The following is a 20,505-nucleotide window of genomic DNA, read 5'->3' on the forward strand; positions in this document are numbered from 1 at the left end:
CCCTTTAGGAGAAGGAGGGTTATTTCCCAAATTAAAGCTTATGAACGTTTTAAATAATGGAGCAGTCACCTATGAGGTCTGGCAGTAGACATCTTCTTACACTTCTGTCTCCATTTACATCACCATTCTAATTACTATTTGTTTTTAATCCATTCAATTGTGTCCGACTCTCTGAGACTGCCTGGACTAGTCCCTGCAATTTTCTTGGCAAGGTTTTTCAGAAGTGCTTTGCCATTGCCTCCACCTCTATGAGCTTGCTTACTTACTTACAGTATTAATATAAAAATATTTTAAATCCTCCAGCCACAATCCAGCATAGCAACTACCCTGGTTCTTACAGACATTATATATTCAATTTCTCTTATAGGCATTGCTAGCAAGTCAGAAAATCTGGGTTATTGTTTAGTAAGAAGCCTGCATGAGAGACTTGAATCTGACAAATCACAGGGAATGCATGGTATGATACTATGCTAGAAGAGTTGTATCAGGAGGTGCAACTCCAATCGCAAGAATCCAGAACTAAGGGATATTGGGAACAAGTGAGGTGCAGCAGGTGTCTCTTAGATCTGGACCCTCTGTCTAAATGTTTAATGCTTCACCGTCCAGCCTGCAGTGCTTTACAGTACAATAAATACAGAGTCCCTTTTGGGGGATGGGCGGTGATAAATATGATTAATAAATAAATAAATAAAATATTATATAATGATAGTAATAATCAACAAAAAGTTGCATCAGTTAAAATTGCATCAATAAAATGCTTTTAAAAAATCAAAAAGTCAGAACAGTACAAAATCAGGGGGGAAAGTGCTTATACAAGCAGGTCTTAGTGTGAAAAATCAGTTGCAGGGCAGCTTACAATGAATGGGTAGCACTAGTTGCCTTCGATCTAGATGTGCTTCTCTGCTGGGACATAAGAAAAACATCCCATCCTCTTAAGCCTGGAACGTCATCTAGTCTGCCTGTTTCTGTTTGTGAGTTCCTGCATGTATTACTAAACAGTGTGGATTTTCCTACCATAATCTGTTTATTGTGTTCCGTAATGTTGACGTTGTACGTCCAAGAGGCCTCTGTGTAAGCATTCCACACTACTTCGGCTGTGCTGTTGTACTCTTCTAAGAATGTTTTAGCCACAGCTTCATCAGTTATTTTATCTGGAAGATAGAAGGATGAATGTGTGAGTACAAGTAAGTGAACAGGCAGGGTGCATGTGTGTATACAAATATCATCACCCTCACTTGGAAAAAGAAGTTTAATTTGTTTAATTATTGCTTAATTTGACCCAGTATGGGTCTAATTTGTAAAGAGATAGGTACCAAGATCCCAGATTACATCAAAATTATACTGCCTATGCTGGAATCAGAATCACCACCACCCCTTCAGCTAAGAAGTATGAATGCTGGCTGCAGTAAAGGTAGGGTTACCAGACATCTGAACAGGCAAAGGAGGACATGGACAATTGGAAAGGAGGACAAATGGGGGCAAAAGGAGGACACACTGTTTAACTTTCTTTGCATCCACAACAAAAATTACAGTGAAAAGCTGCAGCAAAAAACAAAAAGCACTTAGGCCTACATGTATATGAGATTACCTAACCCTATAGCTACTTTATACTATAGGACAAAATATGTTTATTTGAAGCACGTTCTACAACTGAGCTCTGGAAAGTTCAGGAATTTCTATCCCCTTGAAGAATGGGATGTTAGTACTATTTTGAAAATCTGCCCTCATTCATTGGAAGGTTAAAATGAGCATACAGGAAATTTATATTCTAGAAACCTCTAATCATGACAGAGAGGGCTGTCTTTCAGGCTATTTTTGCACAGAGCTCCATCAGTGGAAGAGACTATAATAACAGCTAGTTTGTGTTTTTTTCAAATCAAATGTCCTCTTCTGTGGCTCCTGCATACCCTTACTCAGTTGCCAACCTAACAAATGAGCAAGTATTTGAAGGAACAATATTATTAGCCTTGAAGAATTTTCTATCCCACTTCCAACATCCTCAAGGTGATTGTGTAGCACAACTAACAGCTTCACAGTCTGGCTTCACAGTCATATCTAATTCAGTTACAAGTTGTTTTGGTTACACCAGTCATTTGGTTCCTGAATTTAGGTCTCATGTTTACACTCTGTTTATATACAAGATCTCATTCTTCCCGATATCCAACTGCATAACTAGAATGATAACTGAATGTTCCTGCAAGATTATGACTACCAGGTTTCAGTACCAATGGTATCTAGAGCAGTAATGATTCTTCTAGAACTGAGGTATCCCCTTTTCTTTGGAGGCTTATTGCAGCTAAAGTCTGAGCATCCCAGTGTAACAGTCAGTCTCTTCTCTCCTGGGTATCATCTCAGGTTTTATGCATTGAAAACTTTACCAAGGCCTTCTGGATAGCCCTCAGGGACAGGAGGACGCCAATCAAATTCTGGCCAGCCCAGTGTTTCATTGGTCTTCCTATTCTGTTCTTTCAGCCATTGGGTAACAGGTTCAAAGTATTCGAGCAATGCTGAAGCATTCATCTTATCTGTACCAGTGAGTTGTTGAAGAATATCTTGCCAAGGCTGGGAAGATCCAGCCCTCAGTGCCTCACTGCAGTAAAGATAGAGTGGGTAGACAGAACTATTGAGATTAGAACTGACCCAGGTAAATTGTTTAAATGATATTTGTGGCATATAGGAAAGAGATTTTCTTCTAGTACTTCATTTGCAACGGCTACTTTTCCTCGCAATATCCTGATCTTGGTGTTAAACCATTATGCTGATAAAACCGATTAAAAGATGGAGATATTTCTGTTTTGACAACCTTGAATAATCCTCTTAATTTATAGAAACTCTTCCCCTAGAGATCAGATGGCCAAACCCCAGCATGTTTTTTAAGTCCAAGAAATCATCATTATTAGGAAAAAGGGATAGGTTTTGTACTTGTAAAGTCCCTCTTCAACTTTGAAGGATTGCATTCTCTCTCTCTCTCAAACACACGCACACACGTGCACGCGTACACACGCACACAGACACACACACACACACACACACACACACATATATATATATCTGTTTCATGCTTAATGTAGAGGGCATAAAGAATGGCCTTGAAGGACAGTGGGAAGATCCATTACCAAGGCAATGATCAGACAAGGACAGCTTAAGCCTATTCCAAGGAACTAACTTGAGAACAAAATCAAGTGAAGGAGGAGGGAAGCACATTTAGACGCAAGATTCTGTTACTATAGTTGTTCTAATAAAAATAGTTTTAGACCTAAATAGCATTGGTTTCTTAGTCTGGTCAAACCTATAGGGCCGACACTTATTTGTATTCACTCTTTGGCACTCACTTCATATTAGACTGAGGGTCCCTAACGCAATCCTGGACTTTCATGGCACAGATTTTTGTTTTAGTTTTGGCATTTCAAAGTGATTCCTCTTGTCATTTTAGAATGGCAGGAATGGAAAATACTGATACATCTTTAGCTAAGGTGTGGGAACCTATAATCTTTTAGATATAAATTTATTTCTTGCCAGTTCCCCCTCTCCCTCTGCTTTCACCTGAGTTTCTGTCCAGCTTCTTTGGACTGATAGATGTCACAAGTATGAAGTTTGCCAGTATGGTTGGCAGCTTGGCAAAGGGCCTTGTGGAACTGGAACTGTAGAATAAAACTGGCAAAGTACCTGCCCAAAGCAAAAATCCATAATTTTACCAACTATATAGTACATAAACACACACCATGATATAATAGCAAATCCTTCTAGACTGAAAACATTCAAATTCTGAGGGGGAAGTAGAAATAATATACCAATTACAAATACAAATACAAATGATATACTCTAATTATTGAAGGCGAAGTTCATATTTTTTGGCAATAAGAGAACCTCATTGTTTTTGTTCTCTGCTTTAATCAACCTAATGTAAAACTATCACTCTTACTTGTGCTGAATGCATTTAAAGGATAGACTAAGCATGAAGCAATTTTGCTTAGGAGATCTTGAGAATGTGCTCTCAGATACTCAATGTAGAAGAAGGTTTGGTCTAAAATGATGGGGTTGTCAACATGCAGAGGTGCCTTTCAAGAATGGTTAGCCAGTTACTCAAGCTGGAGTTAGAAGGTTCAGTAGCTGTGCACAGAGTTCATTATGAATGTACTGGGGAAAGCATTATGGTCTAACTGTAGGCCTAGAGTTTTTCCACTCTAGAAGACAACACACGCTAGATCTTTTAAAACCGTTTGTCAAAACCTTCAACTCCACCCAGCCCTACCATGTTCCCAACTCCCCCATGAAAAATCAAAGCATGAATTGAGCTTTCCCAATAACAACAACACTTCCTATATCATAACTACACCTCTCTTTTTTCCAGCTTCCAATACCTGATGTAAGGGGTGTTGCCAGGGATGTGGTATTTAGCACCAGGATCAAAGTTTGTTTCATTTCTTGCAATAGGAGGACAAATTCCCTGGTATTTTGTTCTGGAAAAAAAAAGTCAGCCAATGGACAAAGAAGGAATGGACAGAATAAGTATAATCATTTCCCAACAAGAAGCAGACTTCAAGTTCAGGCAAAGGGTGTGATTAGATATAGTGGCAATCACTGTGCAGTCGCAAGAAGCAGTTACCTTGCACTCAGTTCTCCCTATTGTTTTCTTCAAATAAATTAATATTTTCACTTCATTTATCTTCCTTCTCAGATTCCCCTCCCCCATTTCTTATATTTTCATATTCTCAGATGTATGAATATATGTTTGTTGAAGGGGGTGGCTACAGAGGAAACTTTTAAGGATCTCTCTCCCATTTTGAATGCCAGTCTTATCACCTGAAATTAGTGTGTAAACCCCATTACTTCACAAAGGTTACACCAAGCTCCATCAACCAGCATCCACCAGTTGGGCTGGGCCACAGCTCCGTAGTTAACATTTGTTTATCAAATTTCCAGGCTGCCCAACTCCAAAACAACTCTGGGTAGCTTCAGAAAGTTAAAATAAACAACATTACATAAAAACAACAACCATACATAAAACAGCCACCCTCCAAGGGATACATGATGGAGGTTGTAATACAATAGGGTCTGGGTTGGAGGATTAAGTTTCCTAACCTGCCGCTCCACTTGCCTGTCCCCCATTATGGCAGTCTCCTATTTGCCCTGCTGAGGTCTTACCTTAGGTACCACCAATCATAATTGTAGCGGCTTGGAGGGGTGCTACCACTGAAGACATTCCACCGCCACTGGTCTATTAGGTAGCCAAAGGGTAGGAAGGCAATCTTTTCCAGGGCCATTTTCAGAAGATAATTGATATCACTCTCTGTAAGGAATAGGAGAAGGCGAAAATGTAAGGAACTTCCAAGGGAAGTCTTCTTTTAATTGGAGCTGCTTGTATACCCAGAAGGTGGCAAAGAAGAGCTGAAGAACAGATAAGCAGCCTATATAGCTGAATCCTCTGCTGAGAATAAACCAGGGGATTCCTTTTCACAAACCAAGAGCAGCTGCTTAAGGAGCAAATAGCTTGAGATGATCCAAATCCCTCTGGGAAAGGCAGCAACATCCAAGTTGGACCTTAGGAAAAATAATTTGCTCCAACTCAGAGCACAGCAGCAGCCACATCCTGAACCTGTCTAAAGCTCTTTACTGCATTATTCCAAGGCAACAGATATGCAGTTTCCTTTGAATGTGGACACGTGTGTGCGCGCACGCATGCATATATGAATACTCATGTGTACACTTGCTTTCCTTGCCTTAAAGCAATAGGGAGGAGACAGCAAGTTTTGTCTACTGGCTAAGGCACCAGGCTAGAAACTGGAAGACAGGAAGTTCTAGTCCCGCCTTAGGCATGAATGCCGGCTGGGTGACTTTGGGCCAGTCACTCTCTCTCAGCCCAACTCACCTCACAGGGTTGTTGTTGTGGGGAAAAAAAGAGGAGGAAGGAGTATTAGGTATGCTCCCTGCCTTGAGTTATTTATAAAAATAATAAAAATGGAATTTAAAAAATCTAAAAAAAACCTAAAAAATTGTACGATTTAGTCTAAGATTCATTTCCTAGAATGAGGTAAACCTGATTCCAAATCCTTGATAACAATTATTTACCATAACCAGTATGAAAAAAATCTCCCATCAACTTTACTGGTTTTCTTCTTCTGTCTTGTCACCAGCCACAATGCTCATCTTACCTTTATCTTCAGTGGCATGGGTGAGCAGCCCAATCTTCTTGAGGTGGATTGGGGTGGAAACGGATAAGGCCATGACATCTCCAATTGCTTCATGAAAGCCAGGGTTGGCCCCACTGCGGAAGCTGATGGGCTGGTCCTTATACTGCAAGTAGTATTCAACATGCCCCATTTCATGGTGTACTGTAAAGAGCTGCTCCATGGTAACTGTTGTACACTGCTTTATCCTGCAGAACAAGGAACAGGAAAGTGAGTGTTCAGTGAAGACTGTCACATTGTACTAACAGGGCATCTATTATTCTTGTAACCTGGAACATTTGCTGATAGCCTCAGAACAACTGAAAAGGAACACTTTTTCTTGTGCCAGAACTAGGGTTTCCATGATTCCTTGGGGAAAATGTGTAGCCTAAAGAGAATTTAAAACAAACTTGGACAGCTCCCTTTTGCCATCTACCTTATTTACTTTACCCCTCAGCCATACATTAAAAATTTATCACTTCTAACACCCCCTTGGGTGGAATGAATAGAAAGAGGGAAAAGAGAAAGAAGGGATGATAATTTTGGCTCTGGCCCTGACCTTGACACTGACTAGCTTTGACTCTGACAGCATGGGTTTGTGACAGATTAACACCAAGGAGTTGTGTTCTTTCACCCAAGGTTAAATTCCAAGCTTTGATAAATTAACCCCATTACCTGTATTCTTAACACGAGAAGAGGTAACACTGCACTAATATCACTTTGCCAAGTACCTTTTCCAGATGTTGATATGGGGGGGGGGCAGAGAAAGAGAAATTATACATACATATAAACAAAAGAGAAATTATAGTTTAGGACAGAGATGGTCAGGATTGTACTTAGTGTTTTTGGCAGGGGTGAGGGGTACAGTAGACAAAGGTGAAAGGTCCCCTGTGCAAGCACTGAATCACATCTGACCCTTTGGGGGGACGCCACTTTCGCGACGTTTTCTTGGCAGACTATAGTGGGGTGGTTTGCCATTGCCTTCCCCAGCAAGCTGGGTGCTCATTTTACTGACCTCGGAAGGATGGAAGGCTGAGTCGACCTGAGCCGGCTACCCAGAGAGAATCCGGCTTCTGCTGGGATCAAACTTGGGTTGTGGGGAGAGTTTCAGTTGCAATACTGCTGCCTACTATTCTACGCCACACGAGGCTCATACAGTGGACAAGGCAATGATGTGAAAGGGCATAATAACACTACACATATGGGCAGTGCTAGGAGCCTAATTTAGGGGTTACTCTACAGTTCTCTTGCAGAGTGGGATTCTAAAAAAGTCAAAGAGTTGCTAAAGGGGGGGGGATCCTGGGGGCAAATGTGGTCTTGGAGTTTTATGATAATCAGTCCTGCCTAGATGTTACCTGGGGACTATCAGACATCTTCCAGCTAAATATACAGAGCCCTAGTCATTTCCAAAATTAGGAGAAGCAGATCTTCTACCTAAATGGATCTTGATGTTTTTACCAGCATCAGACCTTGCATTTTTTAAAAAGCATATATTTTAAGAATTGACTTTCTGCTTATACTTTTCACTGACCATATGATGAAAATGTTTCTGAATTTGCCAGATACAGAGAAGACAGGTAATCCTTCCTTTGTTCCTTAAAGAGCTAGGCCTACTTCACAGTGCGTCTATGCCAATAAGATCTAGAGTTCCCTTTGCATGGCAAGGCCCCATCATTTGCAGTATGCACCTGAAGTCTTTGCGATTGAAGAAGTCCCATGCCGACGCATGGCACACCACCTCCCGCCCATCTGTCGGTTTCTCCAGCATGGATTTCTCCCAGAATTCATGTGGCATTCCAAACATGCCAAGCGAGGTGAAGAACTCCTCCGCCACCCGGAACATGTGTGTTGCGTTCCAGTTCTAGGAAAGGCAAGGCAAGGACCCATCCGAGGCATTAGATAGCACAAATGTGTTGGAAACTGCTCTTGGGGTTTGGTCCCAGGTCACTCAAGTATTCTCATAATAAATTACAGGGGTATGTGTTGCTTGAGCTTTGGTTTAGAGAAAAAGGGTTGCAGGGTGGGACAAAGGAGTAGCAAAGCTGACTGGGAAGAACTTGAAGTAAACAGGCTACTGGTCTTCTGCCCTGAGATGAGGACTGACATGTGTCTTTTGTCTTGGGGATAGAGATTACTGTATTTGTCTCATTTCAATAGCTGTATCAAGAAATGGAAATAAAGACTGTACCCCCAACATGTTACTGGGGGCAAAGATGTATATGTATATCCCTTTCATTCCCATATAGCACTTGCATATAAACATGGACAGTCTTTAGGAAAACGTAGCATGAAACGCAGCCCTTGGAAAGCAGAAACTGAAGTTAAACGCACCTGTCAATTATGCAGAGAAGCAGGGCTGGGAAATACCTGTAGCACCGGAAGCTGCACTGGAAGAATTCCATGGGGGAACTGTGGTCCATTTATGCATTTTAGTCATGCATACCTGGCTTGTCATCTTTCTGATGTTACGTTGAGCAGATTGGTACTTATTCATTATTCCAATTCTTGCCCAGAGAACAAATCTGCATCTCACTGCAGGGTGACAAAAGTGTCACTAGCAGTAATATTTGAGTATATGGGCGTTTTCAGTTTCAGTTCCTGCTAACCACTGCAGCCAAAGTAGCAGAGAGAATTGAATAAAATTGTGACACTGATGTCCTTACTTTCTGCTTCATGGTGTTGGTAACATCTAGATTTGGCTTATTTGCAAAAGGCACCATCATGTCATAAATGTTGTTCCATTGCTGGGCCCACATGTTACCTGCAGAGGGCAAAACAGCACTATTTAGCTGAATAAAACCAAGAGCTTGAGAGGGGAGGGGTTTGCTACACATAAAATTAGACAGAAAGTGTTATTTGGCACAGGGTCTTGAGGAAAATATCCAACAGAATAAGGGTCAAAGGAGACCCTACGTTAATTCCATGAATGTATGTGACAGTTCGGTTACATAAACAACAACCACAGGGAAGCTGAGCAGCCTTAGGACAAAATGCACAACTCAGGAAAAGATCAACTCTTCCTCTCATTACCATAGTTTCAGCGAAAAGCATTTGCTCTGAAGCTCATGGAATCTCTTTATATAGAACTTCTTTACATGTGAATGGCACGTAAAACATGTGTCAGTTTCCTACAGAGGCTGCATTGGTATGTAGCCCAAATTCCCGGCCCCTTCCCCATGTTATTCCAGTGCACCTCCTCTATTGGATGCAGTAAATTTGTGAGTCCTGGAGAGGAGGTTGAGATGCTCATAAGTGGTATTTATGGTATCCTTTAAGAAGCTGCTTGTTTGTATTGTTCACCTATTCGTGACACAAATTTTTGCTGTGCAAGAACCTTTCCCTCCCTCCCTCCCTCCCTCCCTCCCTTTTAGGAAGAATTTATATTCGATTTATATTCTGCCTTTATTTTGTACAACTCAAGGTGGTGTACATAATGTTTCCACCTTCTATTTTCCTCACAACAACCTTGCTCTTGCCTTACTCACTTCCCATTTGGATTACTGCAACGCACTTTACATGGTGCTGCCCTTGAAGACCACTCAGAAGTTACAACTGGTCCAGAACGCAGTGGCATGAACAGTATTGGGTGTTCATAGGTTCACCCATGTTACAACTCCATTGCACGAGCCACACTAGTTCCCAGGTTCCTTCCTGGTACAATTCAAGGTGCTGGTTATCACCTTTAAAGCCCTACATGTTACAGGTCCTGGTTGTTTGCACCACCTCTCCCTAAGAATATCTGCCCGTCCCATGAGATCAAATAGGGTAGGCACGCTCCAGATCCCTTCCCTGAAATCCTGCCACCTAGTGGCACCTCAGAAGTGTGCCTTTTCCTTGACTGCCCCTACTTTATGGAACACCCTCCCCTCAGCGATTTGGCAGCCCCCCCCCCTTTTAGCCTTTCGGAAGGCCATCAAGACCTGGCTTTTTACTGAGGTGCTAGGATAGGGTTGAATACAGTAGAAAAGAAAGAGGGGATGAGGGGAATTGGAGGCTGTGCAGCATCCTAAGGGGGTGATTAAGGCTTAAGGTTTTTGTTTTTGTTTGATCGTGTTATTTTTTTATGGTTATGTTCTGTAGTTACTGGTTTTATTGCTGTTGTGAGCCACCCACATAGTTTAAGATGGGCGGCCATACAAATCTTTTAAACAAACAAACAGACAAACCTGGGAATGGGTTGGGCTGAGAGGGAGTGACTGCCCCATAGTCACACAGCCTTTCATGCCTAAGGAAGGATTAGAACTCATGGTCTCCCAATTTTTAGTCCAATGCCTCAACCACTACACCAAATTGGTTCTTTTACATATCTTAACTTCTTAACTTTTCTATTTGTATTTCCCCCTCATCAAAACTTGATATTCTTTAAGACAGCTTATCATGATTCCCATTATCTCCTTCCAACACATTCAATAGATAATAGTTGTAGAGTAGTGCATCTGGAAGACACTAATCTAGCAAGGATGCTCTAATGATTCCACTGGATTGAGAGATTCTAATTTTGTGAGTGGGACCATAAGAAAATACCTCCCTGCCTACTTTTGGCAGATACTGTTTGGAAGAACTGCCCTGAGATGCAAGACCAAGGAGTCTTTCAGTCAGCAGAGAGCGTGAGTAGACAAGCTGCAGGCTCATGCAACTTACATTAGCCGTTTTGTGCCACCCAGTGCCCTAATTTTGGGTGATTTTAAAGAACGGAATAGCAGATCCCTAGGAGGCAAATGGCTTCCATTTCTACCATTAAACTATCCCACTGCTACTGTCAATGCCCCAAAATATGTTGCTGAAATCCAAGCATTTTGCTGCCAAGTTTTGGTGAAAGCAATTTCAGGTTGCTTTCAGGAGTAGGGTTTAAAAGTGAAAATAAGACTGGTTTCCTTCCAGAGGCCTCTTGTTCAAAGACTGCCTCCAACCATTCTGCCCGCCTCTGGTCTAGAATACGGTGGGATACTCAGGATTCTCCCAAGTCTTCCCAGCCTGGTCCCTGTTCCATTATACACACACACACACACAAACACTCTTTTACCCAATAAGTGAGCTGGAATAGGGCCTTTCAGGTTTATGTATTTAGAGCCGTATTGCTCATATAGCTTCCTCCTGACAAATGCGTGCAGATTTAGATAGAGAGGCTCCAACTGTTGATAGAGTTGCTCTAGATCTTCCTCAAATGTCGGTGAATCATACCAGGAGCGCCAATAAGCCCCGGTATCTTGGAACCCTGAATGCAAAAACAGTGCAGAATTCAGTCCAAGTACAGCTCTTACAATCCAAGTGCAGCTTATCAATCATTACTCCAGAGTCACAAAACATACTTGTGAGCAACCCCCTCCCAGGCTTTCCTGCACCATTCATAATGCAACTGGGCAAGTCCAGTTCTGAAGCCAGAGCACAGCTTTTTCAAAACCATCTCTAAATGTACTTAGGCGCTTGAGAATGACCAGGTTAACGAGTCAACCTCAGTACCTCAGTCACTTCTTATGCTGCCAACAGCTTTTATGAACGTTGGCTCATTTTTCGCATGGTTCCGATATGGTAAATTTGACCCCTTTTGATACGGTGACCAGGTTCAAGCATTTGGACACATGTGTGCCTTATTCTTGAATACTCTTGAAATGAAATGCAAAGGTGCTGAGACTGCAGATAAAACGGACATATTGATCACAAATTGTTAACTCACAATAGTTCCACATTGGCATGACAATCAATGGAAAGTAATACATAACAACTAATTTCAAAATATAAGAGTGAAGGTTCATGGAAGGAGTGCTAGACCTACAGAGGGTTACAATATGCCTCTTTCTCAATCCATTGGGGTTTCTTAGTTTGAGTTAAAAATGCTTAAACTGTTCTTCAGAAGGCATATTTTCAGTCCAGTTTGTAGCTGATCCCATCCCCTTCTATGCTTTTAACATCTCACCATCCATTTTATAGGCTTCGTTGCTCAGCGACACGAAGTTCTCATACTTGGATCTCAGAGGATTGCCAGCAGAATTGTGCCACCCTTCCCAGGCATAGAGCAACTTCCTGTAACTACGAGAAGTGGCCATAATTTCTGTAAGCTCTGAGGAGCATGGAAAAGGAAGAGACATCAAAGAAATCATTGTAGGGTCAATACAATTGAACAAAATCCCAGGAATATCCAGAAGCCACCAGTATCTGCACATTAAGATCAATTGGTTCTTTAGTAATCCCATTAAGAAGTTCCATTATGCTAGAGTTAGGTTTTTTCTTACATGAAAGGCACTATCCTTCCTGGCTAATATGTGAAGAGCTATAGAATGGCAGCCTCCCAGCTGAACCCAATTCTGCACAGCTGATAAGAACTGGATTCAGAAGGTCCTTCCTCTTCAGGGAGCAATATTTTAAAGGTCATGGTTGAAGTGACTAGAATTCCAAAGACTCCTGTAGCTATTAGGCCAATGTCATCATTACCTTTTGAATCTAGTGCCTTCATCACTGATGTTGCCTCACCCATTCTAGCTGTTTTCTTTCCATATGTGCCTAAGCGCTACTTGAAGTTTGGGGTCCTGATAAACTATACCAAGAAGTAACATAGCAACATGAAACACTACTGAACATAGGCAAAGGGTGCAGGCAAGGGCTTCTAATCTTGCAGAGATTTTTTTAGAAGGTCGCACATGTACTCTGCTTTGACATATTCTCATATGTGTTAATGTATCACTTATGCACTCAGAGAACAATAGTTACAGATAAGCAGCTCTGCCCACTACCTTAGATGCTAGAGGGTTGCTATCAGAAAATTTTTACAGAAGTAGATAGGTTGGAAGGTTGCTTATGTTTCAAAACATCTGGGATTATATTTCAGAAATGAGGCAAATGGTTGAGAGAAATACCTTTGGGTTTGTTACTGTTTTTTTTCCCAATGTTAGTTGATTCAAAAATAGACTAGTGATTTCCAAATTGGGAAGCACTAATTTTGAATAGCTTGGCAATGAAAAACTATTTTCTAACAATATGCTAGCTTTCAAAAATAATAGTATACTTACCTTCCAGTCATTGTAAGGACAGATACAATTTAATGGCAAAATAAATTATTGAAACTCAAAGAAGGAAGGAGCCAGTTTATAAGATCACAAATCAGACTTCTCCATTTCTATTCTTCAATTTTCCTTTGGATTGCATTTGTTTCATTCTTAATAAATATATCACAGAATTGCATTTTGCTAACTAGCATGGTGATCACCACATTACTTTTAAGCATCATTGCAACTACAAGTAATCTTCATTTAATGATTGCTATTGGGACCGGCAACTCTGTTGCTAAGTGGCATGGTTGTTAAGTGAAACATGTGACCGCACCCAACTTACATCAGTTCTGCTGCAGTCATTAAGTGAATCACCCATGGTTGTTAAGCGTGATGTCACATAACCATAACTTGAAACTTACTGCCAGCTTCCCCATTGACTTTGCTTGTTGGAAGCCAGCTGTGAAGGTTGCAAATGGCAGTCACCTGACTGTAGGACACTGCAACCATTGTAAATGTGTGCTGGTTGCCAAGTGCCAATCACAATCACGTGACTGCAGGAATGCTGCAACAGCTGCAAATTAAAGGACTGGTCATAAATCAACTTTTTCAGCACCATTATAAGTTCAAATGGTCACTGAACAAGGCAGTTGGTAAGCGAGGACTATCTGTATGCAAAAAGTTATGTAATTACAACATACAGGTTAACTGTTGCCAACCACACAAGCCATAATCTACTATAAGCCAACTACATTCACATCCATATATAATTATGTTAAGGATGCTCCCATGGTTCAGAAAGAAATAGGAAGCATGCAAAACACCTGTGAGGGATAAGCTGGACTAATGTGTGGGGGAAAGTACATACCTGGCTCTAGAGCCCAGCACCTGGAGTTCTGGTTTGGTGGACAAACCTTGGCAGTGGAGTAGATGTTGTCCATCTCGCTCAGAACAGTATTATACTGAAATTAGCACAAAGTATAGGTTTGAACGACAGTCTGCTAATTCTACAACATGTAGATTCACAATATAATGTCTGAAGGCACCAGTGTTACCACAGATGCCTCTGTAGGAACCTGCCAAATTACTTGTCCCTCTCGGACTTTTGGTAATTACTTTTATTTTAAATATGTAATTAAAAAGTGACACACTACACAACAAAGAACCAAAGAACCATGATCCTAGCATTAGTTTTATTTTCACAAGAGCTTCTGGGTTCTGTATGGGAGCTATATTCATTCTTATACAATAAAAATGGTAAGCTACCATAGCTGCTTTGGTGTAGTGGTTAAGCTATCAGGCTAGAAACTGGGAGACTTTGGCACAAAGGTGAGTGATCCTGGGCCAGTCAGTCTCTCTCAGCCCTAGAAAGCAGACAATGGCAAACCACTTCTGAAATCTTGCCAAGAAAACCGCAGAGACTTTTCCAGGCACCCACCAGGAGTCAAGACTAACTTGAAGACACCAAATCTCTCTCTCTCTCTCTCTCTCTCTCTATCTCTCTCTATCTGCTATAATCCAGGACTTTCTGGAAAGATTGTCCATTCTTTTAGAAGAAAGTTTATTTCTTCAATTCATTATAAAGTGAATTGCCTTGAATTATGGACCGCTTTCTTCTTCACAGATAGTTAATGGTGGTAAAGAAGGTTGTGTATCCCAGTGATGCTATGAGCTATACCCTCAGGAGTGTATACTCCCAAAGGAGTCATCCATGGTACCAGGAATTATATTTAAACAATGCAAAGAAACTGATAACAATTGAAAGGAAAGAACAAGAAAATTTTAAAGATAGAGAAATCAAGGGAACCTTATGCAAAAATTGCTTTGCTAAAAGACCAAAGATCTACTAGAAAATATAAATGCATGTAGTCCTCATTTAGCAACCACAACTGGGACCAGCACCTTGGTCATTAAGCGAAGCAGTGCCTAAGTGAAACCAGGACAGTATTTATTATCTTATTTCAGCTTTTCTTTGCTTTATAGACCTGCGAAGGTCCTAAATGTGAGGCTTGGTCATGAAGTTACTTTTCCATCACTGCCAAAACTGCAAATGGTCACTAAATGAGGCAGTTGCTAAACAAGGACTGCCTCTAATAACTAGAGCTAGATATCCTGGAAAGTGAAGTTAAATAGCCCCTGAAAACATTGCTAGCAACAAAGCTGCACGAGTTGATGAAATACTAGCAAAACTGTTCAAAATATTGTAGGATGAGGCAATTGAGGTGCCACGTGCAGTTTGTAAGCAGATACAGGTGGTCCTCATTTAGCTACCACAATTTAGCCTGGCAACTCAGTTGTTAAGCAAAGTGGTCGCCAAGTGAAATCACAACTATGCTTATGATCTTACTTCAACTTTCCTTTGCTTTACAGACCTGTGAAGGTCATAAATGTGAGGATTGGTCATAAAGTTACTTTTTCATCACTGTTGTAACTGCAAACAGTCACTAAACAAGGCAGTCGCTAAACAAGAACTATCCATATGGAAAACACAGTATTGGCTAAGGTATTAGAAAAAAATCAATTTATATTTCAATACCAAAAAAGGGCAGTGCTAAGAAATGCTCAAATTTCTAAACAATTGCACTTATTTCACATGCTAGTAAGACAATACTCAACATTTTGCAATGCAGACTTCAACTGCATTGAACAAAAATATCAGACATGTACATTGGATTCAGAAGAGGTGAAAACACATTGCTAACATCTGATGGACAATGGAAAAGGCAAGAGAGAGTTTCAAAAATGATTTTTTTTTGCCTTATTGATTATGCTAAGGCATTTGACTATGTAAACTACAACAAACTGGATCTTTAAAAATGTGGGTGAAGCAAGCCATGTCATCTGGCTATTAAAGAATTTGTATGATGTCCAAGAAGCAACTGTTAGAACAGAATGTGGAGCATCTACAATAAATGGTTCAAAATTTGGAAAGGAGTGTGTCATGGTTGTATTTATCTATCTATCTATCTATCTATCTATCTATCTATCTATCTATCTATCTATCTATCTATCTAACAGATTTATAAGGCCACCCAACTCATATACGGTGACTCTGGGTGGCTTATAGAATTAAAAGCCATAAAAACACAATAGACACCCCTCTCCCCCAGTGGCAGCAAATATACTGTTTCCTTATTTTATACTGTATATTGTTGCCCTATTTTATTTAAGTTATATGCAGACCATATCATGAGAAATGCTGGAGTAGAAGAAATAGACCCTGAAATTACAACTGTTGGGAGAAACCTCAGAAACCTCAGATATGTTGTTGATATCACTCTGATGGTTGGAAGTGACTTAAGGAATTTCTTGTTGAAGATGAAAAAGGAGAGTATAAAAGACAGTCTGTGCTTGATGGTAACACTCCTTCCCCAAGATTATGTCAACATGCAATGCTGCAAATAGGCAGAGAAGAAGCTGAAGTAGTAACAGGCTTAGTCTTCTTAGTCTGTACAGAAAGGCTGAATGAAGAAAAGTTGATGAATTGTGCTGCTGGAGAAGATTGTTGACAATACCATGGACTGCGAGAAGAACAAATGATTCAATACTGGATGAAGTAAAGCCAGAATACTCACTGCAAACACTAATAATGAAACTAAACATATGTGAAGGCAAGAATCACTGGAAAAGACCTTGAGGCTGACAGAAAACAAAGCCATCAAAAGACAAGTTTACTGACAAACAATCCTGGAAAAGAAGAGTTGGAAATGAATGAAAAGCAACAACAATGGAATATTTTGCACAGATATGGGATTGAAGGCTGGTTACTGGATATGATACAAGTAGTATATGATGGAAGTAAAGCATGCATGAGAACAAATTGCCTGTATAGCAAATGGTTCAGCAAAGAGCAGGGAACAAAACAAGGAAGTGTGATTTATCCATGGTTCTTTAATGTGTATATGCATAATGTATAAGGAATGCTTGTGTTGACACTGGAGATGTATTGGATGGGACTTGAATGTACATGTACTTTTGTATGCAGATGATGCCATATTGGCTGGGAATACAAATGATTAGCAGAGAATTTTAGATAGATAATTCAATGAGGAGTATGGATCTGAAAATTAATGTATTAAAGACAAGGTAATTGTGTCTGACAGATAAAATAGATTGAACAATTACAAGTTAAATATTAATGGGGGGAAAAGTAGAATAAGTAAACAAATTTGGGCACCTTGGTAGAATGTTTAAGAAAAGTGGGAAAATATATGGAGAAATTTTAAAATGTGCAAATGCTAGTAGGAAGGTTACATGTAGTCTGTAATCTGTTATACTGAATGAATATTAGTCAAAAGAATTGAAAATCACCATATATTAAGGTGTATTTCTGCCCCATTCGTTTTATGGAGGTGACAGTTGGGTATATTAACAAAAACATAAAAGTAAATTGGATGCAGTAAGAATGGGACACTTAAGAAGAGTGTGTGGTAAAACATAAAAAGTTGAGGTGAAAAAAGAATGGATGTTGGAGAGAGAAATTTAATTTGCCTAGCCCAATTGCAAGATCAGCCAAGAGAGCATATCTATTACTTATTTCTAAGCACAAAACAGGAGAAATATTTGATACTTTACACATTCTCTTTAGAAACACACATTTTATGTTGATGCCTTCATCCAATTAAGCCTATATGGTCCCTGGAAAATAGGTTTCTTTAATTGCTAGATGGAAAATGTCTCTCAAAGACTGAAGATTTCCTGACAAAACTAGGCTTTAAAGACCTCAGGAACAAGCAGTCTGCGGAAAAGGGAAGTTCCGGATTTCTTAACAACAATTGATTCCCTAAAGAACATTTGTAATCTGAATATTGAAATAACCAAGGAACAATTAAAGGAAGGTTCTAAAGCTTGAAATGAATGTGGAGGGGCATGTGGAGCAGGAAAGTATAATCATATAGAATGTCTTTTCTGATAGAAATAGGTAGGTTGGAATGCATGCACGAAGGCTCGTACTGAAAGAATCTGAAAAGGTGAACATTCATACCAACTTGGCCATTACAGTGAAGTGGGCAAGAAGACTGACCAGCAAAAGAACAGGCTACAGTGATGACAACACTGGCAGAAGAGGGACAGATTCTGGTGATGGAAAATATCTAGAGGGTTACTGGAGAAAATTATTATGAAGGAAAGCTGATTTCTGGGTGAGCACTAGTTTGAAAGAGAGGAGGAGAAGGGAGGCAATAAAAACAATTAAATGACAGAGAGTGGGAATGGATGCTATGATGTTACAGGCCATTTCCATTAAACTAAGAAGGCTGCAGAGAACAAAAAGGGGCTCTGAGGAAAAGAGGACAATTTAGTTGATCAGTGGGAGACATTTCACTCAGTCTTCTAGAGGTAGACTTCTTTTCTAGCTTTGTCTTTCAGTTATGCAGAACTATAGTGAGGGGGTAGTGTGATATTACTTAGCCAGATGGAGCTATGGCCTCCCACAATCTTTTTAATGCCCTTCAGTACAAAATTGGAACTCCCAAATTGACATTATTTTGTATGTGTATATGTATGTAGCTTTAAGTCAATCTTGACTCCTGGCAACTTCATGGACAGTTGTATGCACTCTTCTTAGCAACACTGTAGAAGTAGTTTGCCTTTACCTTTTTTTCTGGGATGTTTCTAACTTCCTGATCTAGGACTGAGAGAAAGCAAGTGGCCCAAAGTTATTCAACTGGTTTTTTTTGTCTAAGGGAGGACTTGAACCTGGGTCTCCCCACTCCCAGTCCAACAATTCATCACTACACCAACCATGTTGGCCCTTCCCCTTCCCCTTCCTTCCTTTCTTTTATGCTTCTTTACTCCCAGAGAAAAAAAAATTGTACAGCACATTCTTTCTTTGAAGAACATCCCAAATTTATTTCCTGGCATTTCAATTTACAGCTGGGAAACCCTGAGGAATTAGAATAATACCAGGCTTGATGGACCAGTGTTCTGACTTAGGAGAAGGCAACTTCCTTTGTCCCTGCATTACCCTATTAGCAAATGACTCTTCTTTCTAGAAACTAGAAGTCAGTTGAAAATAATGCTTGGTTACGAATGTAGTCTGCTATGCAACAGTTTATATTAGTTCTTTCCTTAAATCAACTGAGAAAGATTGAACTTCCTTTAGCAAATAAGCTCTGGAGGAAGAAATCTACTGTATTTGCTTTGAAAAAGAAAAGAAAAAGCAGCAGTATTAAGTTCTCCCTCAAATTAAACAACAAAAAATGTTTTGTCATCATTGAAACTTGGGAGCCAGGGTGATAGCTGTTTGTTAACTAAAATATTCTTAACAACCTGGAGAAAATGTTTTTGTTTTTTTTTAATTTTCTCTTGGTCACAAAACAGCACATTCAAGTAGTGCTTTTTCAGTTATTTTAGAACAATTGAAAAAATTCTCAGTGAGAACTTTGGGCAAACAATGTCTTTGAGGGTGTGTGGAATTTTAGATTGTGATCATAGCATTGAAGATGGCGGCTAATTCTTTTCTCAGTGCCATATTCCCATTGGAAGCTATTATTTGGCTGATTAGCACATGCACTAATGCCACTGTTGCTGCTTGTTAAAAAGAGAGTTAATCATGGATGTCTACTGCTTTGTCCTCAGATAAAATAGGGGTTATTATAACAGTAAAGCTCAAAGAACTTTGGGAATCTGACTTTCTGAATCCTACCCCCAGAATAATTTGAAAGAGTTAGGTACAAAGCAACAAAAATAGGCAAAAAGCTGAATTGTTAAAAGAAGATAGAGTACTTTTCTCTCTCTCCCTTGGCAAAAATTGTTGTTAAATGTTTATCTTATCATATTTATGATTACTGAAAACGGGGGACTTTCATCAGATGCTTATAATGACTGGAATGTAAGTTTTAGTGGTTCATCTCTCTTGATGAATGCATCATACACTGACTTATCTGAGCCTAAGTTCCATTAATTCAGTAGGATTTACTTCAGAGTGGAAATATATAGGACTGTTTTTGTATTTGTAGGCCCCCAAAGGCTTTAGATAGCAGGGACTTGTAATGTGGTAAAACCTACTCAATTGACATCTAACTTCTCAGTTCCCAGTTTTAAAAATGTGTCACTGGGAATGTCTGCAACATGGAGTATCAGCCAGAAAAGCAAGTGCACCTTCCTTTTGTGTATATACACTGGGGCCAGAAAGAAAGGAATGTGTCAGCCTTCCTTAGTGAATTACTGTTCAAATATATGAAAATGCTTCCCTCATAACCACTCAATGCAACGAAGAGTGGAGTACTGTATGTTATTGTGAATATTACCTATGTGTCTTCAGAATCCTTCATGTAATTCAGCCTCTCAGCTTTGCCCTCCATCATCATGTGGAATCAGTAACTGTTATCTAAGGATCATCTCTCTTTTAAGCC

At 40.0% G+C, this 20,505-nt stretch overlaps 1 protein-coding gene across 1 annotated transcript in view; it reads right to left on the reverse strand.

Annotated features, from left to right (window-relative positions):
* ACE (angiotensin I converting enzyme) overlaps positions 1-20,505 on the reverse strand; it is a 47,592-nt gene that overhangs the window by 15,201 nt on the left and 11,886 nt on the right. Inside the window, exons 3-13 of the mRNA XM_063300425.1 lie at positions 14,019-14,112; positions 12,082-12,225; positions 11,191-11,382; positions 8,831-8,928; positions 7,856-8,028; positions 6,153-6,376; positions 5,146-5,290; positions 4,362-4,460; positions 3,544-3,666; positions 2,379-2,590; positions 1,015-1,151 (exon numbers count right to left, since the gene is read on the reverse strand). Of these exons, the coding sequence (XP_063156495.1) occupies positions 1,015-1,151; positions 2,379-2,590; positions 3,544-3,666; positions 4,362-4,460; positions 5,146-5,290; positions 6,153-6,376; positions 7,856-8,028; positions 8,831-8,928; positions 11,191-11,382; positions 12,082-12,225; positions 14,019-14,112 (1,641 nt within the window). The remainder of the gene's footprint in view (positions 1-1,014; positions 1,152-2,378; positions 2,591-3,543; positions 3,667-4,361; positions 4,461-5,145; positions 5,291-6,152; positions 6,377-7,855; positions 8,029-8,830; positions 8,929-11,190; positions 11,383-12,081; positions 12,226-14,018; positions 14,113-20,505) is intronic.

This window comes from Candoia aspera, chromosome 4 (assembly GCF_035149785.1).
Source record: "Candoia aspera isolate rCanAsp1 chromosome 4, rCanAsp1.hap2, whole genome shotgun sequence".
NCBI classification, from domain to species: domain Eukaryota; kingdom Metazoa; phylum Chordata; class Lepidosauria; order Squamata; family Boidae; genus Candoia; species Candoia aspera.